Here is a 26,830-nt window from a genome sequence, read left to right as displayed (position 1 = left end):
ATTGCGATTTTATCCAAAACCCATTAAGTAAGTATTCATCTTACATGTATTTTGGAACATGACAAGTTTTGATACAAAAAATCACTTACTAAAACTACGTTGTACATAAAAATATGTAATGGTATCTACAGGTTAAATTGCCGAGAGACTTTGCTTCTCCATAGAAGTCAAATTTGGATGCCAAACGTCTACAATTAAGACCAGCCTAAACTCAGTCCCATTATGCCAGACTTCATGCTCAAAGCTATCATCAAACATGATGATATCGCCCTCTTTCCATCCCCTAAATTGAAGCAAAAAAACTATTCTGAAGAACTTCACATTTTTGCACTCACCTAGTCTCCTCTGCAACTCTTAAAAAGACATCAGCAGGAATTTTGAGCCCTAAATGTATCCTTAGTCTACAATTCGTAGGGCCACAATGCGGCCACACGTGTGTTCCCGGATGCAAGACACTAAACTTAGTTTGGCCTCTTTTGCATCGGCTCGCCTCCGGAAATCTTTCAATAACTGAACATGTTATGGGTGTTCTTTCGCAATTCTTTGCAAACTTTCGGCCACGAGCAAACAATTCCAGTTGCTTCCAAGTGCCTGAGTCTTTAAGGTTTTCTGCCTCATCCTGAAAGTATCCTTGGTCGTTTAGCGCAGACAAGCCTTCTTGTCTGATTTGTTTCCAATTTTCTACTAAGGCAGCAAAAAGCGTCTGATAGGAGGGAACATCTTTCGGGTTCAACCAAGGCTTGGCTGGTAGTCGATCTACGTTGTACAGTGATCTTTGATACTTGGATCGAAATACTTTCTTCTCAACACCCTCTTCGTACAGCTAAAACCAAACGTTGTTTCATAAAAGCAAATCAGCGGTTATTACAATACGTACTTTATCAGCCTCGTCTTTTCTATTTACACGGGTAAGTGCATCGCCTAGGTGGAAGTAAAATCTACCGTCAACAACGCCAGCAGCTTCAGTTCTTAGCCCTTTCGACATATACTGGATGGCTTCTTCCAAATTATTATCTACAGTCTTCAAGATAAAACCGTAATGGACTAAAGCGAACCCATCATTGGGCCACTTCGAAATTACTTTTTTCAGTACAGATCGTGCTTCTTCAACTCTGTAGATGAAAAATAATCAATATTATGTAAGCAAAACTTAGAGCCGACTTACAGGTTGACGGTCAAATATGTAACAGCTAAATTATTCAAGTAGGTGGAATTGTCCGGAAATCTGTCGATAATTTGCCAATGCACCGCAATGGCTTTCTTATACTGTCCTGTAAAACCAAGCAAATACGAACACAATGCCAAAAAACTCTCAATTTGAAACACTCACCCATAAAACGAGCTCTATCAATGTGACGTTCAGCACTAATTATGAACAAACGATCAGGTACTTTAGGAGCATTGAGAACTCTTGCGTAAAAAGTTAGAGCTTCGTAAAGCAGATCGTTGCTTTGCTTTTTTTCAGCTAAAATATCTAATGCTCTGGCTTTGCCGTAAAGCGACCGAGGGGAAAGTGGATATTGCTCAAGAAGTGCCTCAAACATTTTGTTAGCGTAAGCTGCATTCTACTTAAACAAAACAGTTAGTTGAAATAATAGCAAATCCCAATATGTATGTTAAATTGTTTAAGAATATTAGTAAAAACCCGCAAGTAAAGTATACTTGTATCAACAACCGATTTTTATTAATAGAGGTGCGGTGTATTAATAAAAATCGATTAATAAAACGAAAAATATCTACGCAGACGTTAAGACGCATTGAATATTGTACTAAAATATTTTAAAATGCACTCCTAAAAAGAAACATTCCATTATTAAAACAACACCAAGTTAAATCAATTAAAAACAAACAGCTTTGTAGTGCATTGTAATCAAGGACTTTAAAGGAGGGAAATTGCCTTTAGTTTATTTCCCCTGAAAATAATAATTTACTTCAAAGATTTAAATCAAAATATAAAGGCAGTTTCTTTACCTTATCAAGTTGGTGTTGCGCAGCATCAAGATCTTCTTTAAGAGCAACATCATCTTTATTGGTAATGTCTGAATGTTCATCGTCGTCTTTGTCAGAGTCTGATTCCAGTTCGTCCCCTACATTGATGTCTGCAAGACGTATTAAACTGATATTTAAAAACACGCTGAATGATTTCGAAAAGTTACCCAAGGTAGAAAAGTTCGCTTACAAATTACAAATTTATTCACTTTTAAGGAGCTCAAACATTGGAATTCTTTACCTCTGCCTAATTTCCCGTATTTTGCTTCCAGTCTTTTAAGAAGCTCTTCGTCTTCGTCTTCGTCATATCTGTTGTAGTCGTCATCGACATCGTCTTCTAAGTCTTCTACATCGAGTTCTTCCGGTTCGATCTCCTCTTCTTCGATTTCGTCTTCAAGAACTTCTTCCTCATAATTCTTGTCTTTTACTTCAAAATCTCCTGTTTGAGACGTTCCAGTATTTTAACCGGGTATCACACTAAGTACGAAACACGCTTGTTGTGAGCGTTTATCTCTTTTGATTGAACGGAGTTGACAAACATTGCCAAAACATGAGTGTTTCGTTTTTAATCAACCATTTTTTACTTAATGCTAATATTGATGACGAACACTTTGTATGGTATCTAACCTTCGGGAGTCAAAGACCGAGAGTACGTCGTTCTAAGTTCTTGATATTCCTCTCTCGGAGATCGATGCTCGCTATGACTATCTTCATCGCTATATTCTTCTTCAGTATATTCTATAGATTTTAGAAAACACTCTTATTTAGATGTACTCAATACTTTATTAAAGAAATCAGTGGTACCTTCATCTTCCACTTCAATTTCAGGTAAGTCCTGTTCGACTTCTTGAAGCGTAGGTGGTGGAACAATGGTATTTCGTCTGGATAAACTTGATGTTATTTCTTCCTCTTCCATTTTAGGGGCTTTCAATATTGGTTTTTCCAATACATCTTTATTAAATTCCGAATTCAGATAATACTCGGCAGAAATATAGGCAAAGATAACAGGAAATTAGTCCCAAACTTGGGTGAATATTAATAGCTTATTGTGCAGGCGTTTACAGGGAGTATACAACAAACCGAAGACAAATTGTAGGCTACAAGATTGTTGGTATTAAATACGGAGTGGCAGATTTTCCAGCGCAGTGAATAAAATATTAGACGTTTCCTCTGAAGACTTAAAAAGACTTAAAAAGCCTTGTGCGTAATGCAGACATTCGATTTAACATCAAAAGCTACTGACAAATACAAAAGCCACAAACTATCCCCTAATGCTTAGTAAAAATCGAAAGATATCCATTGGGCTTTAGTATCAGTGTAAAGAAGGCTGAGAACCCCCAGGAAATGCAATGTTAGTTGCAAATAAAAGATGTAAAGCAGGAAAAATCAACAATTTCATGCATTTACTGACCGGATCTTCGCTTTCTTAGGAACACATTGTAGGCTACTGTCAAAAGAGCTAGTCCAACGCCAATTTTTGTAGCCACTGCAAAAATATTCGTGTTAATTGTATGTGTTATCTGGAAGATTTTTTTTAACCGCGATCAGCTTTACATCTTAATCCAATTTCTATTTAGCCCGATCAGTTTCAAATGCGAATTTTGCATCATTATTTGCTTTCAACTGCAGCAAACCAAACATTTCGCTTCAGAAATTATTACTTCTCACTACCTTCAATCTCTACCTTGGGTAATTTTTAAAACCATACATTATAGAATAGTTTCCAAATAAACGGAATTTAGAAATGATTCGATACTTACGGCCGGAGCTTTCTTTAGCAGGTTGTTCTGCGTCCTGAGTTTCCGGAATAGTAGTATCTTCATCCTATACGTAAACGTAAACATAAACAGCAAAAGGGTAAAAAATGTTTACGCAAACCAGTTTCTGGCTACCTTGTTTAAATCGTTGATATCGGGGTCTTCAGTTTTGGCGTCGACGCCTTCGATAGTTTCGCCAACCTCTTCGCTGCTGTTTTCTTTATTGTCATTTATTTCCGTACTTTGTTCGGGCTCCTGTTCATCATCCTCATCCCGCAAAGTCTCATCACTACTGTCATTTTTTTCTTCAGACAGCTCTGGGCTGTTTTGGTCCTCCTCATCCTCATCAACTTCACTTTCGTCCTCCGACCTGCGCGATGAGGAGAGTTCGTGTGAATCGTCCTCTTCAGATCTAGCGGTGGAATCTTCATCCTCCTCCTGTTCAAGTTCCTGAGACTGGACTTCTTCGGAGTCCTCTATATTGCTTTCTTCTGAATGATCTTCGTACTCCTCTTCATCCTCGTTGCTTTCTTCATGGCTATGGAGTTCAGGCGAATGATCTTCATGTTCATCCGCACTTTTATCCACCCATCCTTCGAAGATTTGTGAAAAACGCGATTCTTCTTCTGCGCTGTCCACTAAAGCAACAGATTGCGTTTTTATTTCAAGTGATGACTTGAAGAAATAGTGATTGCGCTTACGTTCATTCAGTCCCTGGTTTTCTTTAATGATAAGGCCGACCAGTACAATTAGAGCGGAGAAAAGAAAGAAGAAAACTATTTTCGCACAGATGTTTCCCCCCGTGCCACCATCCTTGTGTAAATGAATCGTGACGTCCTCGTTTGATGATAGAGGCCCATAAGTATCCCCTTCATCTAAAAAGGCCCATTTTCTGGTGACATTTTATTTGCATTTCGGGTGAACCAGGTGATATTAATTGATTTTGTTCGAATAAATCGGTCTTCATAATCTAATTAATTCCTGCTTATAAACAACGTGCCAAACTTTATAAATAGAGCATCGAGCACCTAAGTAAAGCTCGCTAAAAATATCACATAAAATGTGCAAATCATTTGTACCTTTTCGTTTCTTTTTGTCTTTTCGCTTTCGGGGTTGAACATCGCCCGACATTTTCGGGAAGAAGTTGCTAATTTAGACGAGTAACACCACCATGTAAAAAATATACTGAGTCCAAAGTTACTTAACAATGGCAGTACGCCGAACTGGCACGATCAGCCACGACCGCAATATTACTTTCTGAAATAGAAAAGGAAAATAAATTTAGACAATGTTTCCTGCTGAAGCTGAAAAGCTGTCTGCCTTTCAAAATCGAACACCCAAGTCCCGACAATGTAAATCAGTTTCAAATTAATGCAAATTTAATTCCGTGAATCAAAGGTGGTCATTTGGCTTTAGAATACATTTTCATACAAAAATGTATTTGCAAGGTAAATGCGGCGCCGTCCGGTAGAGAGTGTTGTGGATCAATTGAATATAATTTTTCCTGTTGATGTTTTTTCAAGAAAACTGAACAAAGAGCACGGCGAAGTCGGTATACCAATAAAACGCAGTGGAAAAACTTGCTTTACCAAATTACCGAACTCCCCGATTGCATCGGGCTTTTCAGCTTCCAGATGGCCAGCAGATTGCCTGAACTCACACCGCTTGACTTTTTCTTTAAATGAACATATTGCGGTTTCTCCCGAAATATGGTTGATCAATAAAACAGAAAAGTTTAATTTAAATTCATTGTTTTTCGCTCAAGGCACTTAACTTCAACTTGGTGGCTTTACATGTTCCTTTTATTTAGAGGCGACAAAATGATCAGAAAAAGGTTTTACCTTTTCCGATGTGCCCTTAAAGGGCACACACGCCAGCACAGGCCAATTTTAATTCTCTCCTATAAAAAGTCGTGGGCACGGATTTCAACCCCAGGTAAGCGCACGTTAAGGTTTTTTTCATTTTGTTTGGAAATCGAAATCGGGCAATGGGTGGAATACAATAAGGGCGCGTGGCGACGGTGTGACTATTGAAGATTCGCGTTTCCCACGTTCGGAACCCTTGGAAGAGGCCATTTACTCCCTTCCATCGACGATCGCCACCCTTCGCATGCTAATCGGTTTTATATCAAGTCAAAATGCAGTTCGATTCGAGCGTTTGCAACTTGCAGGCTCGGACTTGAAGTCTAATTAAACAACAGCAGCTGGCTTAAAGAATTTTCAATGCAAATTGATGCCAAGTCGACGGCAGAAACAGCGAAAAACGCGTGTTCACTTAAAAATCGACTTGAGAACTTTTAAAGGCGGTTGAGACAAAAACTCCATTCGGACGAAATTATGGGGTGCGGTCCTGTTTTAGCAACGGGTTTTGATTGGTCGTTTTACGTAGGTTTGGTTTAGCCTCCTCTAGAATCTTTGCCATATTCTGTTGCTTACATAGATATACAAGAGATAGATGGTCACAACTTTCTTACGGACTCTGGGCAAAAAACTACATAAATGCTTCATAGAAAATTCAAAATTCTAATTTGATGTCTTCAATGGCACCTCAATGGGGATGTAAAAACACTTATTGAAAAAGTATTTATGGACATTATAACTTTTGTTTTAAAATACAAAATAAATTAATGACTCGCATGAACCCGATGGGATATTTTGAGTGTGTTTATGTCTGACTCACTGTTTGTGAGTAGCAACTGCAAATCCCCACAAGTACTAATTCCCAGTCGGTTTTTTTGTGACTAGGCTCATAACGGCCCTGAATCCATGCTAAAAAATGGCAAAAAAGCAAAATTTAATCTGTTTTTGCAACCAGAAATTGTCGTATTCTTGCTTAAGAATTGGCTTCAGCTTAGCAATAATTTGCGCCTGTATTAGTACGTATTCACTTGCATTTGTGCTCTGAGTTTGACTGCTTTCAAAAGGGCTCTATTTCATAATTTCAAGCAATGAAGGTTCCCTGAGGATCTCAGGGATCGGATGTAGAAAATTTGCAAATTTTTGCAAATTTATCATACGCAAGGAAACTATTCCCAACTCTGATTGATGTATATTCAAGCAAAAAACAGTAGCTACCTGATCTGCCGGATACCTACTGCACTGTGTCAGGTTCAACATGTGTTTAAATCACCCCAAAGGTACAGTTAGAAATTTTCTAACCTGCCCTCTCATACCTATGGGAATACAATTATTTTACCGTAATCCGACATTAATGAAAGAAAGTGGTTGGACATACGCCGATCCAAATGCGGAAGGCGTTCCAACGCTAACGGTAACCAACTTTCTACCTGGACTTTTTTAAGGTCTTCATCAATTGAACCTCGTTATCTGCTTTTTTTGCTAGATCCGTCCATTTTCCTAATTTCTCGCGACAATTAATACGCAAAGCCAACGAGCGAAGAAAAAACACTAATCGAATATTGCTTAGCGGCTGACAAACCCTTATTTGTGGCGGTCCTAATCAAGTCACCCCACGCAATCATTCAGGAATTAGCGCGAAGGAGGAAAACGAATGGGAAATTTTAGTTGTTAGTGCTCACACGCGCCTCCATTATGAACACTTTTTCCATGGAGAGACAGCAAAAACAATGGTAACCCACGTTGTCTATGCGAAGTTTTTATCATGGCAAACAGGAAACTTTCTGGATGAGAAGGGGGTTGAGGCTGGAGTTGTGGGCATTTGGTAGTTGAATGTGCTGGTTTGAGTTTGTCTTGAAAAACTCGACTAAAAGTTGTACGCTCAATTCAAAAGTCGAAATTTCTTCGTCGGCTTGGAAGAAATTCCTGCCAAGTTTGGCGTGTTTTGATGCAATTGAGGGTGGTTTCAAGATCGGTATCCCGTTAGTTGAAAATAGGTACCGTAAAATCGACAACGGTGCAGGGTTGAAACAGTGAGGGTGAGGCGGTCGCGTGTACGCCCGGCTACCGGGTGGGGATGAAAGTGGGGGTAAAAACGTGACCGAGCGCCGCTAAGGCCGACGTTTGATCAACAGGGTAAAACACTTTCAACATTCGGACTGCCGTTGATGCACGCGCTCGTATCAGCTGACGGACGTTTTGCCACGCGACTTGTTTCCGATTTTTAATTTTTCCGTGATTCTGTGATAAGTGACCATGGATCATTCTTTGTCGCAGAACCCCCCATTACATTGGGGATACTCGTCTTCCAACACTGCTTCCTCTTGGCAGCCGGTCAACAGAGGCGTTAAAAGACCTCTTTCGGAAAGTGATTGTGATGATGCCTACTCGGAGGAGTCTTCCAAAGACCAGTAAGTCTCGCAGAAAATCCATGTATTTGCCAGGATTTAATCGAAAACAAAGGTTCTAAATAAATGCGGTTGTTCCAGATGTACTTCGCCTGGTGATACTGATAGTTGTCAGATGTTGTCACGGAAAAAACGAAGAGGTGTCATAGAGAAAAAGCGACGTGATCGCATCAACATGTCATTATCCGAACTCAAGAGACTCGTTCCAAGTGCCTTCGAGAAGCAGGGCTCCGCCAAGCTGGAGAAAGCGGAAATCCTGCAGATGACGGTCGATCATCTAAAAATGCTTCATGCTAAAGGTACGGATTTTACTTATCTTTATATTCTAGATCAGTTATGGCAACTCGCAATTTGGGGGACTTAAAAGATACAGTTACAACGTAGTATTAATTTATTGGAACGTTGTTACACATTCATTGATCTAATCCCAGTTGATGTAATTGCTTTGGCACGTCAGGCGTTTCATCAAATGACTACCTTCAAACGGAACTATTTATCGTAGAATTGCCCGAATTTCCATTCACTCTGATTTTATGTTATTTACTAAGGCAAAAAGTTGGCAAAAACGAACGGAAATTTAGGGGTTGGTGAACGGAAATTGTCGTCTTTTAATGATGAGTTCACATTTGAGGAAAATAAAATAATTTAACTACGTTCTTGGGGTTCAGCTGTTAATACAAAAATTATTTCAACTTTTCCTTCGATATCAACAGAGGTAGGCTTTCGCGGTTACTGCTGGAAACTGATGAATTTTTCGGGTTTTTAGGCCACCGACAAACAACGTTTTTAAACAACGACTTGGAAAGCCGGACTTTAATTAAAACACTTACTGAGTTTTTCGCATTTTTTTGTCGTCGCGGAGAAGAATTCCTTCCAGACCTTTGACAAGTCACTCGTGAAGAAATTCGATCGAAAATTCACCAACTCCAAGTGTGATTCCTCAAATATCCAATGCATATTTCACCTTTTTTGTTATTAGTAGTTCTTTACAGTCAATACCAGAACAGATCATGGAAACTTCGATCAATCGAGAGTATTTTGAGCGCGTTATCGTAACTTAGCTTAGAATAATAAAGCTGATAGAGCTTAAACGGAGGGTGTAAAACATACGGTTGTGGACGAAAACCTGTTGCCCTTATTGGTATCAAAAAGTTCCCACGAGGCAGGCAAATAGCGTATGCGGTTGCCCAGCTGGCGTGACGTCCTCATATCGCCACCTATTCCCACGCCACTTCCATTTAACCCTTTTCACATGCAGTTATCCACCTGCTGAAAATTTTTGCATTTATTTGCCCTCATATTAAGAATTTGATTTGATTTTTGTCGAGAAATATTTGGTTCTGGGCTCGATGAAACAATTGTACTATAAACAAATATCGGTTTTAGATAAGTTGCAAACGTAACAATGACGCACCTGTTGCGTAGATAATCTTCTTACTCCGATACTGCCTAAGAAAGCATCAGATTGTATCAAAATTTTTTATCGAACATGATTATCTTATAAAAAAATTACCCGCACGTAGTTGCAACTGTCACAATCAAGTTATAAAAAATTCATAAAAAATACTTCTTTTGCAGGATTAGATTCCTTCGCATTTGACCCGCACAAATATGCTGTAGACTACCATGGGATGGGGTTTAGAGAATGTCTGGCGGAAGTGAGCCGGTACCTTGAGAGAATTGAAGGAATGGACGCTCAAAACCCAATGAGGTTGAGACTGACTTCGCATCTACAGTGCTGTGCAGCACAAAAGGAATTGGCTTTGAAACAAGCAGCTACAGCTCCTTGGACTTATGGAGGCTCACAAGCTTACTCAACTCCGTTGAATTCGCTTTCGTCTCCCAACCACCCCTCGTTAAATACGCATCAGCCCTTGCCACCCCCGCTTCATCACCAAAATATGCACCACGATTTGGGGCATTATGATGTTTCAACCTCGTGTGCGCAAAGTATAACTCCAGTGCCTTCAACGGATACGAGCCGATTAGCACCTCCTTCGACCTCACTTTTAACACCGCTGACTACTACGACGTCTTCAGCTTTAGCTTACAGCCCTCACCACCAATATCCTCCACCAGTAAACTCGTTTGGAATACCTCCATCATCTAGTCACCACCAGAATTACAACCAAAGTATTCCAACTTCGCAAGGGATGAAGCCCTACCGGCCTTGGGGGGCAGAAGTTGCTTATTGACCAAACGGTTGAAACTGAGTGAACAATTGATTTTAATGTGTCCCGCCTCCAGTGCCTAATGCATACCCTCCAGGCTCTCTTAATCATAGATTAAAGGTTGTGATATTAAATATACCTAGTTGCTATATTCAAGATAGCAATCACTGTCAACAATTTCTGGTCAAAAGTGATAAGCACTGTAGGTTTTAGTCATTTGCGGTACCTACTTAAACTAACTTATTTTTTGTACATAGCTAAGTGTAAAGCAGAGTGTCGAAGGGCAATGTATTTTTATATAAACTTATGACGGTTTCACGATCCGCGAAATGTATGTGATTTTTTTAATACAAAGTGAAATAAATATTTATTTTTTACATCCGCATTTTTTTGCATTTCATGTGAATTAAGATCTTAGGGCACATTTCTACCGGGCGCGTCTGCAAATCATAAAAACGCAAAAGTAAGTAAACTAAATACATTGACAAAATTTTACTATTTAAACAGATTCATTCCGCAATGGATACGAAAAACATAGTCATCATTAACTAGAAAGCTAATTCGTTGCAATTAGCAAAAATTGCTTGTTCTACAAAATGAGTGTTTTTTTACGCAGCAACACAATTGAAACGGTAATTCCGCGCGTTAAAACCAATTGGGTTTAAGTCTAGGGTTCCTGGCCAGGCCGATGTGCCGCAATCAGCAAATCTTCACTAGCACATGACTAAGCTAAAGACCAGGGAAATTTTCTTGTTAATGGCCACAACAAGCAAAAAAACTAACATTTTACAAAGGTTTTTTTGGATGAAGACCGATTTCCAGGACTGTTTGACTCCCAAATCATAACTTGTTGACTTAATTTGCCAAAATTTATCGAATGTTGATCAACATGAAACGTTCGAAATTTTCCTGTCAGCTAAACGCACTAACAAATTGAAACTAGAACGCGTCAATCAACTGGACCTCGGATATTTCTGGAAACAATTAGCATGAAATTAGCTTCACACAATAGGGTTCATTAACATGTTCTAGTCAAGAATATTACCCTTGAATCAAATAATTATGATGTCAAGATTAGTGGGATTAGTGGTAACATTAACATTAACGAACTGGGCAAACAGTTGAGGACCCCCCTCGACAGTTCAAAAAGTATTTTCAATAGAAAACCATATAAAATAAATAAGGCACAAGATGTGTTGCAAAAAGAATTGCACTTGAACATACGCCTAGAGATAATTAGCAAGTATTACCTAAATAAATTAAGGATTTCCTCATTGCGTAATCAGCACGATCCAATCCTAATGCACACTCAGTTCAAACAGTTATTATAAAAGAAGTGATAATTCCCGAAGTGATTCTTTCATTCTTCCTTGACACAATTTCCATTGTCCCAAGGCGACACTTTATTAGAACTCATTAGAAATATTCCCCAGTAAAGTACAAACAGGGTCAAAACTATTTGACCCTCTATTCCATTGTCCCTTTGTAACAGGAACTTTTGGCAATACATAAAAACCAGAAAAACTGGAACAATTTGAGGGGCCGTTTGATAAAAAGATTTGCAAATAAGAGCTTAAAACTGCAACCCTTAGACATAAAAACCAGTTTTTGAACAGTGCAGCCTCTCAGGCATGAAACAGAACAATAACAGGATGACCAATGTCCACAATGGTCCAGGTTTAATGGCGAATCGGCGTAAATATTTTCAAATTTGCATCATTATTTCGAACGACGGTTGGTTAAAACTTGGGACAAGCGTTCTGCACGTGTTCTTTTATTCTGAAGGTATTACCGGAAGTTCATTAGTTATGTACTACACATATGGAGTTTAACTGTAGATAAACCCATGTTATTCAGGTATTTATTATGTAAAACTGTCCACCTAGGTATCCTGGCTTGCCTACTGATTCTAGAGGGAATACCAATTTGCAAATTGAACCCTGGAAGTGTTTTATGTAACCCACCCGTTTATCTTTAGTTGGCTTAAATATATGGGCCATTTCAGAAACTATACTATATATTCCCCAATATTACCGTTAAATATACGTGGGTGTTGAAGCAAACTCGCTTGAAATTGTTTGAAAAGTAAAACGAGGCTTGAAAACTGAAACAGTCAAGTTAATGGCAAGACTGTTTACGATTTAGTGCAGAAAAAGCGTACAAGCAACTTTAAACTGCTGTAGCAATGACCAGCTAAAAATCACGTTTCTCATGGAACTATAAAAAACAATGTTTTTGGAGTTGAGGTTAATGATTTCGAAGAAACCGTCAGTATTGACTTAAAAAAAACCCAACAGTTATAAAATTAAAATTAATAAAATCGTCATTTAAACAATTATTTTGCAACTCACCCAAATTAATTGGTTGCAAATAGTATCCGCATTACAAAATACCGAAACTTGTTCATTGTTCAGTTGTTGAATTGCATTTTTCCCCCAAAAAAACACTATTTATCCTAGTAAAAGTTAGTAAAGTGACGTTGGGTTAAATAACCCCAAAAGTTGCAACCCCAAAAATCTAATGCTTCAGACACCTAGGGGAAAGTTACATTATATGTATCAAATCGGCAAATAATCCAAGTAGGTTCCCATCAAATGTAGTGCCGTTTGATTTATAAATTACGGCAAAAATGTCTGGTGTTTGAAAGCATTTTGTGGATCACTAGAGCGAAAAACTCGAAATATATCAAAACGTTCCCCCATGCATTTGCATAACCAGATGACAAATAATCATAAATGCCTGACGGGCATCAATAAAATTGGTTCTCGTCATAATGTAGTTAAAATCAAGTCTCTTAACAGCTTTGACTGTTTTACGCACACTCAAGTGATCATCTAAGTGGTTTTACACACCCTTTATGTAAATAATACGCTAGTCTTCGGTGAAATCAAATTTGCAAATTATCGATTACATATGATATTTTGCCAATGACGACAATACACGATTGAAAACAATCAGCAATATGACGTTGGTTTTGCCAATTGTTTATAGCTACTTTATGAACTCATGGTCAACCTGACGATAGCAAACGTCTTTGACGATTCTTCGAAGTTGGATGAACGACCGAATGTCCAAAAGGACAGCGATGGAAAATCAATTTCCTTCCATAGTGGTGGAAAAATTAGAGCTGCTGGAGGGTGATAGTCATTGAAAGCTTGGCGTGTGTATGGCCGTAGTCAAACGGGCTTAAACTTCGTCAACGTATGAGAGTCGGCTTTCTAACTATTTCCCACGACTAGCCACCCCAATGGTATCATTACACTACAACCCCGACGTGCACCAGCCTAAAAGCAACTTTATTTTCATTTTCCGTCGCTCTCTCCCTGATTGTATACGAGCGCTTTGCTGAAAATGCTAAAAAAGGGTTTAATTCTAGGGATTATCTTGTCACGGCGTGGGAGAGCAAATATTTGAATGGTAGTATTCATGCATTGATTATTCATTGAATCGAAGATTGTAGATGGGTGCTTATAAAAAATTGCTATAACATTTTCAAATTAAGGCGTAAATAATTTCAAAATTAAAATATTTACTTTCATTCGAGCGAGTTGTGTGCTTAATTTAAGTAAGTGTCTCACATTTTGAAGCCAATATTTGACTAAAATGTTATAATTCTTCTAACAATAATAATCCTAGACATTCAGACAGATGTTCAACGAACTAATCAGTGTATTTTCTCTACCAGTTCACAAATATTTAATTTAGCAAAATGGTCGTAGTTGTTTTTCACAGCAGTACCTCAACTGAAAATTAACTTTTTGCATTTTTAATACTGACTTTGTCTTTAGCCTTTCATACAACAACATACACTTGACCCTTCCAGGAGTCCAGGAAAAAACTATACTGTAATAAATCGGATCTGAATCCGTTTTTCAGGTTTCCCGACATCGAATCCAATGGAAATTATTTGAAATTGAAATAAGTAAAAAACCGTATCCGTTATATACGGACTTCCGCTACAATGTCACCTCAACCAAATCATCACAGCAATTGGATATTCGTTGAGCAGACAATTAACAACTTGCGAATTTATGAATGGCAAATTTTTCGAAAAGTAATCATTGCTTCACACTTGTGTGACGCAGGTATGAAATTGCACTGGTAGATGCTCAAATTAATGGAAACGAGTTTTGAGAACAGTCCTGTTATTGACTCAATAGAAAATCCCTCACCTGCAAGACCTCATTTCAAAGTGATTATTAAGCTTGAAATGATACAATTGACGCTGAATAAAGTAAATAAGTTACGTAAAATATAGTACGCGTAAATAAAAACAGATGAAATCCTAGCTGCGTATTATAGAGGACACATTATATGATAATACAGTACAAATATGGAAAACGTGCCTTTATTCAGCTGGGAAAGGTCGTGTATTTAATTGACACCAATTTAATTGAATTGTGACCCAAGCTGATCGACGATTCGACCTGTTTTAGGCCATAGGGCTAAGCACTTCGCAAAAAAGGTTAAATTGCGCTAATGAGCAGGCAAGCTGAAATTTCTGGGTCAAATGCATGTAACTATGATGAAATTGCGTAAAACCGAGCCTCTAAAATGTCATAGGCATTTCAGACTAAATATTTATATGACACACAAACTCGATGGAAAATTACTTGACCATTTCCAATTAAATGTTGATTGCAGCATCTCAAAACGAATTTTGCAAAAAAGGGAAAATTCCACTCAAGACGATGGTTTCATAACCAGGATCCGCTTCTTCACTTGAAATCCACTAATTTCAACATTCCATTTATTTTTCTATAACCAACGCTAATTTGTAATTTACGTTATTTGTTACTAACAAGAACTTCACCGTCATTTAACTAAATAACCAGTTAATCTGTAGTGATGTGGAATTTATACAAATAAAGATCTATTGTGAATTTACCCAGTAAACTCTTTTAATTTGACTATTTCGGGGAGCAACAATATGAAAACTTGCCCACAATTTTATGTAAAAAGTTGCGAAAAAATTCGGTAGTTGAGTCATACCAATAAAAGAGAGATATGTGAATTTAACCTAAGAATCACTGCAGATCCAAATGGATAAACTAGACAAAAAACGAAAAATCTAACAACAAATTAGTGAAAATAAATAAGTCCACTGGGAGTAGAAAACGGATAATTCTCACGAGCAAATTTTATTCAAGTGTGGGAAACAGACATTACATTTCCTTTAGCTGGTTAATAATTAGAGGGTGGATAAAATGAGGGTGCAGAGTCAAGTGCAAACCGCGCGGAAGTAAAGGAGGGGACGAGGAACTGATAAAACTGTGTGAAAACCGAGACCGAGTTTATTACGTTTTGATTCGCCGGGTTGAGTGAGTGTTTCGAAGCGCTTTAACTTGATCCCAATCGACGCCATATCAATAAATTATTCATTAATTATTTTCGAGAGTATTAGAAACAGCTTAAAATGTCAGTGAGAAAGTTTTTTACCGGTGCTGGACAAAACTGCCTAAAAGTAAGTAGTCGTTTCTTGTTGGCGCCATCAATTTTGAACTGTTTTTTGCTGTTTAAAGAAACAATAAATACGCAATTAACAATGTTCATAAGGACTAGTTCATAGTTCAACAGTAGGTCGTGACATTTTACGGTTTTTCTAGGTATTCAAAAGTTGGACCAGCAACATCCAAAAGAAGTACCACAAGAAGAAATGCCGCCACAATTCGACCTATTCGGTGTCCACATTTGGAAGGGCCAGCATATCCACTGAAATAACTGTGCTCGACTATGAGATCACGCCCTGTATGTGTCACCAAAGCAGCAACGAAATTAATGAAAACAAATTCAACGAAAGTATAGAACAACGATGGATATGCAAATATTATTAGAAGAATGTTGTCTCTCGACATGTGTACATTTTTGTAAAGTGATTTTTATAATTCCTAATTTATGGCTGTGATGATGTATTACTTAATGGTAAATAGATACGTTTTTATTTTTTTGCAAATAAATTAATTATACGGATTTTTATTGCATTTTTATTTAAACCTGCAACAGATGTCCAGGCGCAAATCAGTTAAAATAAATTTAAAACTATTTATTTATCTGGACCTAGATTTAATTTATCGAGTGCTAAATTACTTTTTGCTTTCTACGCAGAGCGATCTCGGTACTTGAATAATTAAAAATTTCAATATCTCACTAATATCCAATCAAACAAATTGAGGAAAAGATCGTCGCATTAATTTTGCAAAACAACCCATGTCAAACACGTAAATAGCAGGCGAATGTTCTTTACTATATTTATTGGAACTGTTGATCATTAGTGATTGATGTAGTTTTTTCTAAAATATTACCAGCATAGATACACAGAACTTTGGCGAAGCTCTAAATTTAAACAATTATTAAACTTACGAGGAGGCAATTTGTCCAGGAAAAATAATATGGATGTACTAAGTTGGGTTGCCTAAAAAATCCTGCACTATTTCAAAATATCCTTCATATCGCTGCTATTTTTTCTTTGAAATTTGCAAATTGAATTGAGTTACAATGACACAAAATTACTTCAAACGACTCTATAAAATTGCTTGAATAAACAGATTTTTTACTTCCTCCAGATTTCCCGGTTAAAACTAATAAGACGCTCACGAATGTATTCTCGCAGGTAATGAGAAAACAAAATTTACGCCCGTAAATTTGAAAGAAAGTGTGTAACGTTACACATGGAAAACATTTCCCAGATTACCCATGTGCGCAAATCGGAATTAATTATAGATTTTCTTTGATTAATGCTATTAGTAATGACTGGGATGTATAGATATACTCGTACACTAAGTGTTTATTGAAAAGTCTACAAGCTTAACATCTGTTCCCGGAAGTAAATATGCATTCATTCACACATGCCGGTTATGGGATTATCATTGACTGATGATTTCTGGACATCGGGTTGATCGGAAAGAATAACTCGTTAAAATTAACCAATCATCATTGGCCGATTTATCAATAACAGGACATTTAAAGTGGAGGAATAGTAATTTTATATTGAATTAAGTGTATCACCCCGTCATATAATTCAATGATTGATTGATTTTCAATCTCGCAGCGGAAAGTGCAGTTCAGAATAGCAATTTTAACTTTGGGAGACCTGATTTAGATAAGATTTTATTATGCATGTTTCATGTTTATTGTAAGCCATTCCAATGTTATAAAATCCACTGGTGCAATGGAATAGAAAATTAACGGTTTCTAGGAACGAAAGGAAATTAAAATCCGCGAATCTTTCAAAATCGCTTCAACCAATAAATATTAATTAACAAGTTACATCTGCATAGGTTGTGTGCATATTACGTTGAGCGTCCCATATTAGTCATAAAGGTCATAAAATTTTCACAATAACGTAGTTTACAGTAAAAATTAAGGGTTCTAAGTTGAAATCGGATTATCGAAAACTTGTACGTGACACCCTGAATGATTTTGCTGATTATTTGGCATCAGCATGGATTTTACTAGTCCAATCAGCGTTTCACATTTTATTGGCCATTCGTATCTAATGGGGAATTATTGCAAATTGTTCCAATCGCCTTTGTCATTATAAGAGAACCTGGATTTAATCCATATACAGTGAGTTCCAGAAGTCTCTGAATTGTTGGGTTTACCCACGTACCCAAGTAAAAGCAGAGGCTGATCCAGCTTTCACGTGTGTATGTATTAGAAATTGTAAATGTAGATGTAAAGAGTCAGAGAAATCGATTCAGTCATAACATGAGTCAGGGAATTCGAGAAGTTTTTATCCAGAAGCGTTTTTGTCCATTTCTCGGAAGCAAAATGAGCACGAATGCTCATTTTTACATCATTCCGGAGAGAACTAAATGGCCTTTCTAGAAAGTGAACCATCGATAAGGAAATGTTGGAAATTTTCTTAAAAAAGTCTTGATTTTAAGAAGTTTTAGATTTCCGTGTTTTTTTTGAGTTTCAAAATCGACTCAAACATGACGCTGCTTTTTTCGCAGTTCCTCGAGAACCATTTGAGCCACATAATTCGTTTTGGCATCGTTAGATAGAGAATTGAAAACTCGATTCAGTCATGGCAACATGAGTGAGGAAATTAGAGTAGTTTTCACCCACAAAGCGAAAATTGAATATCAGACACATAGGTGCAAGTTTATGCCAAAATTTCATGTTTTCCGTCCCGTTTTTGCCCATTTCTCGGAAGCAAAATGAGCATAAATGCTCATTTTTACATCATTCCGGAGAGAACTAAATGGCCTTTTTAGAAAGTGAACCATCGATAAGGAAATGTTGGCAATTTTCTCAAAAAAGTCTTGATTTTAAGAAGTTTTAGATTTCCGTGTTTTTTTTTGAGATCCAAAATCGACTCAAACATGACGCTGCTTTTTTCGCAGTTTCTCGAGAACCATTTGAGCCACAGAATTCGTTTTCGCATCGTTAAATAGAGAATTGAAAACTCGATTCAGTCATGGCAACATGAGTGAGGAAATTAGAGTAGTTTTCACCCAGAAAGCGAAATTTAAATATCAGACACTTAGGTGCAAGTTTATGCCAAGATTTCATGTTTTCCGTCCCGTTTTTGCCCATTTCTCGGAAGCAAAATGAGCACGAATGCTCATTTTTACATCATTTCGGAGAGAACTAAATGGCCTTTCTAGAAAGTGAACCATCGATAAGGAAATGTGGGCAATTTTCTCAAAAAAGTCTTGGTTTTAAGAAGTTTTAGATGTCCGTGGATTTTCTTTGAGTTCCAAAATCGACTCAAACATGACGCTGCTTTTTTCGCAGTTTCTCGAGAACCATTTGAGCCCCAGAATTTGTTTTGGCATCGTTGGATAGAGAATTGAAAACTCGATACAGTCATGGCAACATGAGTGAGGAAATTCGAGTTGTTTTTACAAAAACATGAAATTGACTCACTCATATCAGCAACGTGCGTTCTCTAACGTTTACCAAAAACAAATCTAATGTTGTTAGTAAAGCTATGCTTCTAGGATGATATTTTCACCCCAAAATTCAATTTTAAGTTTTTTTAGTTACAAAAAATGTTTAAATATTGCAACTAGTTTTAATTTTCCTCCGACGATGGAAGCAACAACTCAATTAGTGTGTTGGTTTTGTTGGAGATTCCAATACCAAATAAGTTACGTTGACCAAAAACCAACTTATCCGAAGAAAAACCCTGGCTTTTAATAGGATTAAAATCAAATGAAAATAGATTTTTCTCATTGATTTAGTAGAGAGTAACCGCCTTTTGAGTTGCAGTATTTAACATCTAATAACGCTCTTTTCAATTTTCGATTGAAATCCCACAGCAAAAATATTTAAAGTATTAAAGTCAGCCATTTTTGTCACGTGCTGGTCTTAGAAACGGAAACAATTGAATGGATGAAGTCACGTGCGAAGCACGCGTCCATTACGTCACACAGGACTCAAAGTCTTTGTGAAACATAGCACTTTGATATGCGGAGAAAGAATTAGAGTGACTCATAAAACAGAGCAAATAATATTTATTAGTGCAGGAACATTTTTAAGTAACCCTCATATCCAGCTAACATATTAGCACAAAGGAAATTACAATGAAAAACTCAGTGAACGGAAGACATTGATTTTATTTGAACAAGACACTTGAAACAATAATTAGCCAAAAATAGAAAGCGCATTTGCCAATGGTAAGCATGCATCCGATAAACATGAAAAGTGCAGTTTGCTAATGAGATAAACTTAATCCCTGGCAATGCAAGTGTAAACTGGAGCTCAGAAGAAATTGGGCTAAGGTTGTTGATGTAACTAGCGCTCATCTCAGGCACGTCCAGGACCGGTTTCGGGCCTATTAGCTCTTATCAGCTGATTTTGCCTGAGATTAGCCCATCTTGTACCTACTTACAATCAAAAACCTTTGAAGGCTCCAACATTGACTAAGATTGGTCACAATTACGACACTTCTCAGAGTACTTGGAAAAAGACACAACTGAAGATTCTCTGTGGTTTTCCTATTGGAATTCACTACGCTAGAATCATCGAACTAATTAATTCATTAATAGCCAAAAGCATTACTTCAACAAATAATATAGTTTGTTTATGGACCTGTTTACGATTATTTGCAATGTAATTGTTTAGTTCTCCCATAACGTAGGTGACGCGATTTATTGCATGACACTTGTTTCAGAATGGGAAATACTCAAACAATCCGTCTTCTACTTGCAAATATTTAAATAGCGTGCACAGAAACATTGAATAGGAAATTGAATAAGTTTAATCCTAAGAGTATTGAGTAGCACGCGTTCTTATTATGAGAGGCGATTTGAAGGGCACTTCACTAGCCCAGAATGCAATGGACCGTGTAAGGGCAGTAGCAGTCGGATGGACAGTGGTCAATTTACGCAATGTCCCATTTCACCCTTATAATTGAATCTAAACAGAAATTAATGGCTGGCATCTGGCTTCTTCACGCATCGTAAAATGCAAAATCAGCCAATTGTTTTCGATCTTAAATCAACTTTCCTATTCACATGGACATTTTCATATTTCAATTTTGATCTAATGCAGTCAATGATGCCGTTACGAATGCTTTATAAATTCATAATCATTATTTCCCTATTCTTACACTCGGCCCTTTGAAATGACCACGGAATTTGTATTCTATGGAGGAAATTTCAAAGAAAATGAGGAGTGGGCGCACATTTTTAGGCATAAAATGGGTCATTTTACTCAAGGAGTGAAAGACTTTTACGCTCAATGGTTCGTTCTAATCAACCCTGGTCATGAACATTTACATTCTATTAACACCACAATAGTAAAACCAAATTTCTATGGCCATGAAAAGATAAAATTGAAGCTTGAACTTTAAGCCATATATTGTACGCAGATTTTTTTTGAACTATTGTAACGTTAAAATTTACCATGGTTTAAAAATGTAATTAAACCCTATTGTGGTCATAACAGTCGCATTAATAATATGTACGTCTGTCAGCCACAGATCAAGTAACTGTCGAAAAAAAAGCCCTTGGAAGGGTCTCTTTAAAATCAGATTAATATTTTAAAGGCGTGAAAAAGGGGTGACGACTCTAAAATGCCTTTTTGTAAATCCTTTGTATTGTTTCTATGGTTTGATACGCTGTTGGTTCTGAACGGACAATTAATTATCTGAGGGCATTTTTTAATTATTTGTCACTGTCGCTGACCCTCTAGCCACAAACTTACAATTATTCGCATATTTTATTTGTTTACTTCAAAAAATTACTGTTGCTGAATAACGTGAATGTAAATAGCGTTCTAGATGCAAAATGCTGAAGAAAGGGTTTGCCTTTTTAACCACCCCTCTTGGTGAAGGCAGTAGTGACGATTATGCCATAAAAACTCGAGATTTTCCGGTTATTTTTATTATTTGGATATATGGAAGTTTCTTTCATGATTTTCAATGAGTTCGGTGTATTCTTCGCAATACTCGGTCAAAAATGTTTGACGTCCAATTGATTGTTTCAGATCTAAGAAGCTCCCAATGTGCATATATAACGTGTTTTGATGCATAATAAGGAATATATCATCGGTTAAATATCGTGATCGCTCCAAAGTCCAAAACTGCTTAACTGGGCCAAAAATATCGATTATTTTGGATCTGAGGTTTTTAGCGTGTTTTCCAACCAGCTTATTACAATATTCGCTTCATTCAGATGAAAATGATGTAGAACTCAAGGCATTTTGAAAGACTTTATTTTTTCAAAAAATCGACCGTTCGAAAAATTTTACATGCGTGGTTTTTGCGCTCAATGGATTGTTTCAGATCTAAGACTCTCCCCAATGTGCATATATACAGTGTTTGGATGCGTAATATAAGGAATGTATCGTTGGTTAAAGATCGTGCCCGCTCAAAAACTGCATAACTGGGCCGAAAATGTCGATTATTTTGGATCTGAGGTGTTTAGCGTGTTTTACAACCAGCTAATTACATTATTCGCTTCATCCAGATGAAAATGATGTAGAACTCGAGGCATTTTAAAAGAAATATCATTTTTTCAAAAAATCGACCCTTACCCCTTATGAAATTTTCGGTCAAAAATAAAAATTTCACATGCGTGTTTTTTGCGCTCAATGGATTGTTTCAGATCTAAGACTCTCCCCAATGTGCATATATCAAGTGTTTGGATGCGTAATAAGGAATATATCGTCGGTTAAAGATCGTGACCGCTCAAAAACTGTATAACTGGGCCGAAAATGTCGATTATTTTGGACCTAAGGCTTTGACCGTATCTTACAACCAGCTAATTACATTATTAGCTTTAATCAGATGAAAATGGTGTAGAACTAGAGGCATATTGAAAGAATTTTTATTTTTTTTTAAATCGACCTCCACCCCGTATGAAGTTTTCGGTAAAAATCAAAATTTCACATGCGTGGTTTTTGCGTTTAATGGATTGTTTCCGATCTAAGAAACTCCCCAATATATACAAAGCATTTGGATGCGTAATAAGGAAGATGTCGTCGGTTAAATAGTGAACATTGAAAAACGGCTTTAAATGGGGCAAAAATGTCGATTATTTAAATCTGACGCTTCTAATTTGTCTTTTCGACATGTCGACTATGTTGTTTCTGTATTGAATTTCACTGAGCAAAAACAGGTCGAAAACTGCATTTCCACAAGAATCACCTCTTAGAAAGTTTGTTAGTAACAGGATAAGCGCACAATTACGCGAAGGCCCGATAAACTAGAACATGCTCAAAAAATTTGACATAAATCATAAATATATTAATTGTGTAAAATAAATCTTATGAAACATATCAAAAACAATTAATTAATAAGATAGTAAAGTAACAATCCACCCACACGTTTCCTGATTTTCACGAAATTTGAACAAAACGGTAACCTATACAACAAGGTTTAATATACAGATGAAAATGTGATCAACTCACCAATCCTGCAGTTCAGTAGGCAACGAATAAATGATTGCACAACACAAATAAAATTAAAAAATATAACCAGAGATATAGCAAAAACAATCATAAACAAATTTATAACCTCACTACACAGACTCAGCGTTGCCAAACCATGAACTCCGAAAGTAGTAGAATGGATAGGAAAAAAACTGTAGATTTAAAAATAAAAGGGCAAATAATTTAATGTCTTTAAATTTATGTTTGTCGATGTTTTTGTTATTTTCAAAGGTACTTTTGAAAAAGAACAAATACCATATTTGATTAGGGTTATGGGATAAAAAAATACAGACAAAGCAATTGCATAGATATGTACTGGTATTTTTGACACTGAAACTATAAATATCCCGAATTACAAAACTAAAATGAAGTTATGATAAACAAAATCACTATTCGCTGTAAGTCGAGCTTATCTACTGAAACTCGATTTTCGAACCTGGCAACGCTGCAGAGGATTAAAAATATGGCTCTAACCTATAAACATACGTCAACAATATAAGCAAAGTAAGAATAACAAACGGGGAAGATGTTATTTCTCTATTAAATCAACTAATTGAACAATGGCATGGCTTCAAAATCTGGCTGGACATGCAGAGAATCTGCTAAACAAAATTGACCAGAATGCTGCAACGGTTTTGAATGATGGAAACAAGCAAAGCTTTGATGAAGAGTGAGGCTGAATCAGCGTCTTAACTTGCGTCCCAGGTTTCACTTTGCTGTTTTTAGGATAGCCCGAGAACTACAGAAGGAGCCTGAAAAATTTCGAGGGCCTGTGAGAAATTCCAGGTCTCCAACGCCCGATATTCCTTTAGAAGGTCCACTTGAGAGCAGTCCAGATGTATTCACATCTGTGTGCGAGAACCAACGAACAGGTCAGATTTGTTTCTATTTAAAAATCAGACAGTAACTGATTGTGATTGTAGGGGCTGCCATTGAAGAAAGCAAAACTGACAAGTCAGTGAAAAGTAATCATACATCTGTATCTTCCAATTCATTTCACAACAGTTTTCTGGTGAGCCAGGAACTAGAAGAATTCCAGGCTAGAGTAGCCAAATTGGAGCAAGAAAACCAAGATGTTAATAAGCAACTTCTCAACATTCAGCATTTATACTCTGAAGTGAGAAATGAAAATGTTAATCTGCAATTCCAAGTGGAGAGATTAAATGAACAGCTTGCTTCGACTCAGCATGAGAAAGAGCAATATATTGCTAGAGCGCAGAGAGTGTTACAGGAAAAGGAAAAATTAATAACCATGAAGCAGACAAGTGATAATAATGAGACGGTTAATAATGACATTTTTGCATCGTACAACGAAGAGCTAAAGTAAGCAGAGACGTATATGCTTTCACTTTATATTAACTGGGCTTCATTATGTTTTTCAGAAAGGAGCTAGAATTCCAACAAGGAAAAGTGTCAGAATTAAACCAAAAAAACATTAAACTGCTAAACGACTTACAGTCACTACAAATGCAACATCAGGTCATTCAACAGGGCTTAAACAAATCCAATCAGTTACTAGAACAAAATCTTCTCGGCGAGAAAAAGCTTAGATCAATTGCAGAAGAAGACTGTTCCCAGAAAATTAAGGTACTCCTCTTATGATTAAGGTAAATGTTTTATTACTTTTCAAAAATGTAGGAGCTGGAAAAGAAATCACAAGAAATAATCGAGTTGCAAAGCAGTTTAAATCAAGCAAATCAAGAAGTAATGAAATATCGTCAAGCATTGCATAGAAAATCTGAATGCTCTGAAAATGATGAATTTGAAAACAGAATAAAGTCTTTGACACAGACATTGATGCTTAAGCAAAATAATTTAGAAACTGTTACTACTGAAAGAAATGCTTTAAGGCTGCAGCTGGAGAAACTTGAGGTCAGTTATTTCACTCTAGAAGTGGATTATATGTAAAAGAAATATTTCAGGCAGAGTTCAAGAGGAATGTCGCTGAACTGAAGAGAGACCGGGTGAAAATAATCAATGTACAAGATTCAAATGATGGTTGGTTTAATGTTTGGAACCACTGTAAAAGTTTATTAGAGTTTTTATTTACAGACAGCGTTTTAGTACCCAATTTCATGAGGGTTTTACCACATGATGCTGGAATGACGCGACGAGTTAAACGCGCTTATTCAACTCTAGATGCAATCAGTGTTAGAACTGGAATCTTCTTAAGACGATATCCTTTGGCTAGAGTATTTGTATTTTCTTATATGGTAAGTTGAGATAAGTTATGTGGGCTTTGTAATGTGTTTTTTTGTCTTTTAGGTGATATTACATATGTGGGTGTTTACAGTTCTGCTTTGGGATGTGCCATCCAACAGATAAGTTTGAGGGTATTCTTATTAAACTAATTTCAAGCTGTTACATAATAAAATGCGTTGTTATATAAATAAAATATATTTTAAGCAAGTTATTAATACATGAGTCCACTATATGACATGTTCTTTTATTTTGATGATCTATCTGCCAATTTTAATTCAGTTGCAGGCATTTCATTTCTCTTAGTAACCGCGCAACATTAAATCTTAACAAATGAAATGCTTTGGGATTTAACTCGATTGTATATGATTTCCCGTTTTTGAGCGTTATCGAAAGTATCACACTGGGTGGTGTTTTAGTCGTAAGTGCGCTGAAAATATTGAATAGTGAACTAAACTGGCAGGACTTGAGTGCATAAGTACGTACCTATTTAGTAAACTGATATCTATTCTCCATTTCATGCTGGACACATTTCGAAAATTATCATAATTTGGCACGAAAAACGTGTCCTCCAGCTCCTTTCTATTGTCTACAAATGGCAGACTTGCCATAAAATCATTTGGAAATCCTAAATCGGCTAGCGTAGCAACAAAATCTTTATCTGTGCTATGCACAAATAATCTAATAATTCCGATATAAACACTCAATATTTCATATAGATTTTCCATGGGTATATTTCTTTCAATGGCCAATTTTTCTATGGGTTTAATCAGATTCTGTCTTTGGGGCTGTAGACTGGCCAAAGCAACTAGAAAATAATTGAGATTAGAATGAAACTAAAATTCCTACAGGATAGAAGACAACTGCAATACGTTTTAGAATTTTTCCAGCATGTTCCTTTGGAAAACTCGACACCAGTTTTACAGTTGATTCTGGTAAATCTTTTAAATTCATTTTCTTGTTTTGGTTTTTCGAGTAGCCTTACAAAGTGAGGTTAATTGCTAACTGACACAGATCATAGAGGTCTGGTATCCCTTTATTTGTTCGCGATTTTATTTTATTTTGCTTAGTTTGTGGCTGGCGTTTCAAGCTAAATAACATAAAAACGCTTTTGTTAATTTTTGCCTTGTCCTCAATCAAAAATGTTGTTGTTGTTGACCACAGATCACAGAGGCTACTCTACTCTCTCTCTGTTGACTTCTTGTCTCACTCTATTACACGCCCTGTATGCTGCGTTGTATTGTCGGTTGCCTGAGGAACTACCACATTGGATTCAGTTAAATGTGTAGAGTAGGTAATAATATACTACCTTTACATATAAAATATAATAATACATATTATGTTTATATTCAAATAACGTTAGTAACGGTTAGAGTTATATACAGGGGGTCTAAGAAATAAGTACCATAAATTCAGGGTAAATAGTCCCTGCCCAAATATGGAAAAATTCCATATGTAACAGGCGTCCACAAACGCTTTAATAATATTTTTAAAATGTCTTCAAATTTTAGAATTTTACAGTTTTGGCCAAGATACTTTTTCTTCTAAATGCTCAATTTTCTAAA

General features: G+C 36.7%; 4 protein-coding genes and 1 long non-coding RNA gene across 8 annotated transcripts; 3 read left to right on the top strand and 2 right to left on the bottom strand.

Moving 5' to 3' along the window:
- Window positions 1-28: 28 nt before the first annotated feature.
- On the bottom strand, window positions 29-23,145 carry LOC109540998 (aspartyl/asparaginyl beta-hydroxylase). Of its 2 annotated transcripts, XM_019909622.2 has the most exons (15): window positions 23,046-23,145; window positions 4,826-5,003; window positions 4,448-4,621; window positions 3,882-4,384; window positions 3,750-3,813; window positions 3,401-3,475; window positions 2,794-2,940; window positions 2,617-2,727; window positions 2,231-2,428; window positions 1,972-2,099; window positions 1,331-1,565; window positions 1,166-1,271; window positions 878-1,112; window positions 336-823; window positions 29-283 (listed from the first exon to the last, which is right to left on the bottom strand). In XM_019909622.2, the coding sequence occupies exons 2-15, from the start codon at window positions 4,875-4,877 to the stop codon at window positions 133-135; spliced, it is 2,667 nt and encodes an 888-aa protein (XP_019765181.2). In that variant the 5' UTR covers window positions 4,878-5,003; window positions 23,046-23,145; the 3' UTR covers window positions 29-132. The 2 variants fall into 2 exon arrangements, with proteins under 2 accessions (XP_019765181.2, XP_019765182.2); XM_019909623.2 differs by lacking the exons at window positions 2,231-2,428; window positions 2,617-2,727; window positions 2,794-2,940; window positions 3,401-3,475 and having other exon boundaries at window positions 23,046-23,144.
- LOC109541001 (hairy/enhancer-of-split related with YRPW motif protein) lies at window positions 7,755-10,558 on the top strand. Its single transcript, XM_019909627.2, has 3 exons — window positions 7,755-8,013; window positions 8,092-8,309; window positions 9,589-10,558. Exons 1-3 carry the CDS (start codon window positions 7,859-7,861, stop codon window positions 10,203-10,205), a joined length of 990 nt encoding a protein of 329 aa, XP_019765186.1. The 5' UTR covers window positions 7,755-7,858; the 3' UTR covers window positions 10,206-10,558.
- LOC109541002 lies at window positions 14,215-16,151 on the top strand. Its single transcript, XR_002172276.2, has 2 exons — window positions 14,215-15,645; window positions 15,788-16,151. It is a non-coding gene; the product is annotated as an uncharacterized LOC109541002 (long non-coding RNA).
- A 291-nt stretch (window positions 23,146-23,436) lies between the features above and the next one.
- On the top strand, window positions 23,437-25,500 carry LOC109541161 (golgin-84). 3 transcript variants are annotated; one of them, XM_019909934.2, is made up of 8 exons: window positions 23,437-23,736; window positions 23,793-23,938; window positions 23,990-24,389; window positions 24,449-24,653; window positions 24,705-24,938; window positions 24,989-25,064; window positions 25,119-25,279; window positions 25,332-25,500. In XM_019909934.2, exons 1-8 carry the CDS (start codon window positions 23,627-23,629, stop codon window positions 25,389-25,391), a joined length of 1,392 nt encoding a protein of 463 aa, XP_019765493.2. In that variant the 5' UTR covers window positions 23,437-23,626; the 3' UTR covers window positions 25,392-25,500. The 3 variants fall into 3 exon arrangements, with proteins under 3 accessions (XP_019765493.2, XP_019765492.2, XP_019765491.2); XM_019909933.2 differs by having other exon boundaries at window positions 25,104-25,279; XM_019909932.2 differs by having other exon boundaries at window positions 24,989-25,279.
- LOC109541163 (COMM domain-containing protein 5) lies at window positions 25,448-26,463 on the bottom strand. The gene is made up of 3 exons (XM_019909935.2): window positions 26,138-26,463; window positions 25,752-26,073; window positions 25,448-25,695 (listed from the first exon to the last, which is right to left on the bottom strand). The coding sequence occupies exons 1-3, from the start codon at window positions 26,217-26,219 to the stop codon at window positions 25,539-25,541; spliced, it is 561 nt and encodes a 186-aa protein (XP_019765494.2). The 5' UTR covers window positions 26,220-26,463; the 3' UTR covers window positions 25,448-25,538.
- Window positions 26,464-26,830: the final 367 nt, after the last annotated feature.

This window comes from Dendroctonus ponderosae, unplaced genomic scaffold, assembly GCF_020466585.1.
Source record: "Dendroctonus ponderosae isolate FM_Combo_2020 unplaced genomic scaffold, Dpon_F_20191213v2 Dpon_F_20191213_1, whole genome shotgun sequence".
In the NCBI taxonomy this organism is placed as follows: domain Eukaryota; kingdom Metazoa; phylum Arthropoda; class Insecta; order Coleoptera; family Curculionidae; genus Dendroctonus; species Dendroctonus ponderosae.
The sequence above is the reverse complement of the archived record's forward strand: the minus strand, read 5'-3'. Positions and strand labels throughout refer to the sequence as shown.